We start from the raw sequence: 6330 nt of genomic DNA on the forward strand, positions 1-6330 counted from the left end.
GGATTGTAAGTATTAGGCCTTTTCCCCTTCCAAAGACTCTGATTTTAGCCCCTTCAAAAGACAGACATGCTAGAAATGTAATGCCACTTATCCGGGGCCGGTGCGGTGGGCTCACCGCTTGTAATTCCAAGCACGTTTGGGAAGGCCGAGGGGTTGGCGGATCACGAGGTCAGGAGATGGAAACCACGGTGGAAACCCCGTCTCCACTAAAAATACAAAAAAAATTCAGGCCGGGCGTTGGTGGCGGGCGCCTGTAGTCCCAGCTACTCGGAGAGGCTGAGAGACAGGAAGAATGGCGTTGAACCCAGAGGCAGAGCTTGGCAAGTGAGCCGAGATTCGCGCCACTGCACTCCAGCCAGGGCGACAGAGCGATACTCCGTCTCAAAAAAAAAAAAAAAAAAAAAAAAAAAAAGATGAAAGAGATAAAGAAAAGAAAATGAGTCAAAGTGAATAGAAGAGGTATAAGTGGAGGAGGATGAATTCAGAGTAAATATGTCATCTAGGAAATCCAGGTCCCTGCCAGTGCTAGGTGTAGCTACGGGCAGAGATGACCAGAAGCTGAGTAGAGGAAGCTGCGTCAGTTCCCCATGAGAAGTAAAACATTTAGAGAAACTTACAAGAGGATGACAGAAAGATTTACAGCAACTTAAGAGAGGCAAAAAGACAAGATGGTTCAGAAAAAAAAAAACACCTAAGAAAAATCTATAAGGAGCTGATAAAAATGTGCCATAAACTAGATATGAGCTGCTCCAGGAAAGAACCAATAATATGCCTAAAAAATTTGTTAGTATTTGAAGTTCATACCCTAGAACAAGCTTTGTCCTACCCATGGTCCGTGGGCCACATACGGCCAAGGACGGCTTTGAATGTGGTCCAACACAAAAATTCCTAACCTTTCTTTGAAACATGATGAGATTTTTTTTTTTTTCATTTAATTAAAGCTCATCAGCTATTAGTTAATCTTAGTGTATTCATGTGTGGACCAAGACAATTCTTTTTCTAATGAGGCCCAGGGAAAGCCAAAAGATTGCACACCCCTGGCTTAGATGGTATTATTATTCAACACCATAGATATGTGTGTGTGGGGGGTATTATATATATGTATATGTGTGTATACATATATATGTACCATAATATATATATTAACATATACATCATATATGTATCTCCTGCTTCTAAAGAGGGAGGAACTTTTCCAAATAGAAATAACATAGATGATAATAATTCTTATCCTAACCATGAACAAGCAAGCGTTTTTGGAATTTTGAGTGGATGTAATTTTATATTCCCTTTATCAGCAAACTGACCACAGGAAATATTCCCCTCTAATAAGCTTCTTTGTAGCTTTTTTCTGAAAACTGGACAAATGTAATGTGGGAGTCAGACAGCATGTGTCACTAAGCTGAGAGCAGTGACATATGCAGGTGACAACTGCATGTGCTGGCAGCATTGTCCAGCAAAGGCTTCCTGTCTCTGAGGATGGACCCTCCCTCCTCATCTGGAGCAGCTCCGCGTCAGGCATGTGGCACGACTCCCACAGCTCTCTGTACCTGTGTTTCATCCTCTCTAAATGTTGGGTCATTCTCACTTGACTGTCTTGTAATTGTTGGAAAAGCTCTTTTGCTTCTCTGTCCAGTGCCTGCAGATGCAGTTGCTTCTCCTCATCGAGAAATAGATGCATCTTTTGATATTGAGTATTGATTATCACCTCACTTAATGACACATAGTCCTGCGGAGACATTTGCTTAAAAGGATTACATCTTCTCACTCTCAACAGAAAACTTCAAATAATTATATGCTGGGTGTAATCAAGCAATTTATAAACTTTCTGCCTCACTCTTGCAAGGAGTCTTGAATATTTGTTATTTCTTTCTGTCCATCTTTTTCAATGTTCCTATTCTCTCTCCCTCTTTAAATCAAAACTATATAAAGACTTCTAGTTTCTCTTCCTGAGACAGTTCTTCACAGTTCTTACTGAGTCAATTATTTCCTCTATTAATCTTCCTTTTAGGATTTTTCCATGTCTGATTTGCCTAAATGTTAAAAAACATTTAGCCATACACCATATTATGCAGATTGATTTTTCCTTTTACTATATTTTTACTCTATATACTATTTTATATACTATTCTATTTCTTTCCTCTTCCTCACACCCAATCTTGGTGAAATGTCTCATCTCCAGTGTCTAAAAAGGTTTATACCAACCTTCAAATTTGAACTAGAATACATATCATGCCATTTATCCAATAAACTAGAATTAATTTGATTAGCTTGTGGGGGCTTCTCTATTTGCAATTCCTATTATATCAGTTATATCAAACCCCCTCGCTACTAAAAATGCAAGAAAAAACTAGCCAGCGACAGAGGCAGACTCCTTTCAAAAAATAAATAAATAAATAAACATAAAACTTCTGTTTTGAAGAAACTTAATCATCTATGTTAACACCCACCTACGCCCTATGAAATGCAATCAATTGGAAGAAAGGGTGTGTGGTCTTCAGAGATTTATAAACGGACACTTCAGGAGCCAAGCTCATTCTTCTCTAGAGCCCACAGAGTAGCTTTGCAACTGGCTTTGGGGACTTCCGAAAGCTACCAGCACTGCACTGTGAGACCCTCATCCCTGAGCTGAATTCATCTGATTCGACAGCAAGCTTCGGCGAGAACACAGATATATTTCTGAGGTAAGTACACAATTTCCAGAATAGGAGCTACTATTAGGTTACAAACCAGAACAAAATTTGGGGACTTTAATTTACCTGCAAACTTAGATTATTTTTAGATGAAATGATCTCACTTTCTGAGTTTTAAAAACGGCTCTATTTCTTTTTTAAAATTGTTTTAAACATAATCCATAGGTTTATGGATTAAACATGGGCCACCGTGTTCAGCTATTTATTTATTTGTTTATTTATTTATTTTGTGATGGAATCACACTCTATTGCCAGGCTGGAGTGCAGCAGCGCTCTTGGCTCACTGCAACCTCCGCCTTCCAGGTTCAAACGATTCTTCAGCCTCAGCCTCCAGAGTAGCTGGAAATATAGTCGCCTGCTACCATGCCCAGCTAATTTTTTTTTTTTCTTTTTTCTTTGAGACGGAGTCTAGCTCTGTCACCCAGGCTGGAGTGCAGTGCCGCGATCTCGGCTCACTGCAAGCTCCGCCCCCCGAGTTCACGCCATTCTCCTGCCTCAGCCTCTCCGAGTAGCTGGGACTACAGGCGCCCGCCACAAAGCCCGGCTAATTTTTTGTATTTTTAATAGAGACGGGTTTCACCGTGGTCTCGATCTCCTGATCGTGATCTGCCCGCCTCGGCCTCCCAAAGTGCTGGGATTACAAGCGTGAGCCACCGCACCCGGCTGCCCAGCTAATTTTTGTATTTTTTTTTAGTAGAGACGGGGTTTCATTATGTTGGCCAGGCTGGTCTCCATCTCTTGATCTTGTGATCCATTCACCTCGACCTCTGAAAGTGCTGGGATTACAGGCGTGAGCCACCGCACCCGGCCTTTTTTTTTTTTAATTTATATATGTATTTTTAGAGACAGGATGATCTAGACATTTTGCCTTGTCTCCAGTCTAGAGCTCCTGAGGTCAAAAATCCTGCCTGACTTGGCCTCCCAAAATGCTGGGATTACAGGCTTAAGTCACCCTGCCTGGCCTAGGTTTTTATTTTTGTTTTAGCAAAACATACATTTGAAATGCTGACTTATTGTCTAGTGCCTAGTTTTCTTTGTTTTTTTTTTTTTTGGAGACAGAGTCTTGCTCTGTCGCCCAGGCTGGAGTGCAGTGGCGCCATCTCAGCTCACTGCAAGCTCCATCTCCCGGGTTCACACAATTCTCCCACCTCAGCCTCCCCAGTAGCTGGGACTACAGGCACCCACCACCACGCGGGGCTAATTTTGTCTATTTTTTAGTAGATACGGGGTTTCACCATGTTAGCCTGGATGGTCTCGATCTCCTGACCTCGTGATCTGCCCACCTCGGCCTCCCAAAGTGCTCGGATTACTGGCGTGAGCCACCGCGCCCGGCCTCTAGTGCCTATTATTATTGCACGATACTCACTATTTTTCTGACTGTGTGAAAGAGTAGTGATAATGCTTCCATTATCATTATTTTTTGTAAATTTAATTATCTGTCTTTTAAGGATGTTGTAATATTAACCAGTATATCCCCAAATTAACAGGCTGCTCAGGAACAGTAAACATGCCAGAAAGTTTTTGTTGATTAAATTAACATAGCAGCCTAGAAAAACAATGATTCTTAGCTTTACCTTGAAGAGGTACCTTACCTTGATTTGACTGTTTTACCTTGGAGAGCAAAGGCTAGCTTTTTCTGATTTGGGTCAAAGTATGAGTTCTGCTCTAACATTTTCAAGCAATGTCCTTCTGGAGAAGTCATTATGGATGGTTGTTATAGTTAAATAAAATAATGAGAGTAGAAGAGCTTAGTTAGCCTTCCTTCTCTAAACCAATCACTGGCAATTAAGAGTGTTACTGATTTTCAGATCGTTCAAGACTCACCTCTTGAGTTTACAGGTTGATAAAACCCTTGAAGCCCAAGCAATTTGGTGGATACTAACATTTCAAAAAATCCAACATTCTTCCATGCAAGAAAGTAGAGTTTGGAAAGCTGGTCATGTGTTGATTGGAGAACAGTCACTTTTTCTAGAGGTTGATGTCTCCTTGTGCCTTAGTTTTCTATTTTTCCTATTTCTGTCATCGCAAATTAAAGCCTGTATTTCTCTAGAAAGAAAGGATATTATGCGATCACAATCTGATTCAAACTTTGCTTGGATCTTGTCTCTCCAGGGTAGAAGATTAAATTCTTGTGGCTTTCTTTCCTTAGGAAAATGGACTCAGACTTCTCACATGCCTTCCAGAACGAACTCGCCTGTGTCATCTGTTTGAACTACCTGGTAGACCCTGTCACCATCTGCTGTGGGCACAGCTTCTGTAGGCCCTGTCTCTGCCTTTCCTGGGAGGAAGCCCAAAGTCCTGCCAACTGCCCTGCATGCAGGGAACCATCACAGAAAAAGGACTTCAAAACCAATATTCTTCTGAAGAATTTAGTGACCATTGCCAGAAAAGCCAGTCTCTGGCAATTCCTGAGCTCTGAGAAACAAATATGTGGGACCCATAGGCAAAGAAAGAAGATGTTCTGTGACATGGACAAGAGTCTCCTCTGCCTGCTGTGCTCCAACTCTCAGGAGCACGGGGCTCACAAACACTATCTCATTGAAGAGGCAGCTGAGGAACGCCGGGTAAGAGATAGCTCTGTGATCACCTGAAAGCTGGAGGGTGGCAGAGTTAAAGAGATTAGAAGGACGATGAGAATCACGGTGATTACTCCATTCTTTACTGAGTGCCAGGTGCTGTTCTAGGCACCAACGATGAAATTTTGAATAAAATGTGCAACTCTACCTTCCTTCATGGAGCTTGCACCCAAACAGAGACTGATTAAGTAAATGTCATTATTATTGACTCTACAGTTCAATGCTAATGACATTGAAAAGCTACCAAAACTACCAGTGCAAAGAAAAGTATTTTGGAAATATATTTAATATTACTGGACAAATGAGTATGGGAATAGCACACTACAAAATCAGGAGCTAGCATAGTGGGTTCTGAAGCAGGATGTTTCCCTGAACTAATTTACCTGGGTTACAGGAAATCTTCACTCTTCAGTTCCCTAAACTGTTCTACATTCTGAAACCTCAAACTGAAAAATATCAGTTAAGGATGAGCAATGAAAAATTTTGTTCTTTTTTCCTCTCACTAATGTATTTATATACTATATCCTTGCCTGCATATACCACTCAGATTGTGGAATCTTTGGTATTTGACTTTCTCTTGTTCAACCTTGTAATTCTTTTGCAGGAGAAACTCTTAAAGCAAATGAGGATTTTATGGAAAAAGATTCAAGAAAATCGGAGAAATCTACATGAGGAGAGAAGAACAGCCTTCTTCTGGAGGGTAAGTATGAGACCGTGAGTCCTCACGACCACCTTGAGACAGGCATGCTGACAACATTTATATTAGCAACTTGAGTTGAAATTTTCATATGCCAGTTTTTGTCATGTGTTTATTCACAGGCTGGAAAACAACCAGACTGTTCAATATAACGATTGTTCAGGTTTTCTGTAAATGCTTTTCAGATAAGTAAAAAATAATGTAAATTCTGAAGGGCAAGTATGTGCTTAAAATTAATAAGTATTTCCAGCAGTTTTCTGTATAAAATGAATTATGAAATACTGATTGAATAGTATATAATTGAGAAATAAAGGCATTTATTGGTGAATATGATATTGTCCAGGGGGAAGAAATCGGGTGGGAA

At 40.7% G+C, this 6330-nt stretch overlaps 1 protein-coding gene across 1 annotated transcript in view; it reads left to right on the forward strand.

Annotated features, from left to right (window-relative positions):
• LOC115834065 (tripartite motif-containing protein 43-like) overlaps positions 1–6127 on the forward strand; it is an 8868-nt gene extending 2741 nt beyond the window's left edge. The window contains exons 3-5 of the mRNA XM_030808847.1: positions 2548–2684; positions 4843–5257; positions 5874–6127. Coding sequence (XP_030664707.1) covers positions 2548–2684; positions 4843–5257; positions 5874–5987 — 666 coding nt within the window. The 3' untranslated portion in view covers positions 5988–6127. The remainder of the gene's footprint in view (positions 1–2547; positions 2685–4842; positions 5258–5873) is intronic.
• The last annotated feature ends 203 nt before the right edge of the window (positions 6128–6330 follow it).

This window comes from Nomascus leucogenys, unplaced genomic scaffold (assembly GCF_006542625.1).
Source record: "Nomascus leucogenys isolate Asia unplaced genomic scaffold, Asia_NLE_v1 000420F_752476_qpdss718537sc, whole genome shotgun sequence".
Classification (NCBI taxonomy): domain Eukaryota; kingdom Metazoa; phylum Chordata; class Mammalia; order Primates; family Hylobatidae; genus Nomascus; species Nomascus leucogenys.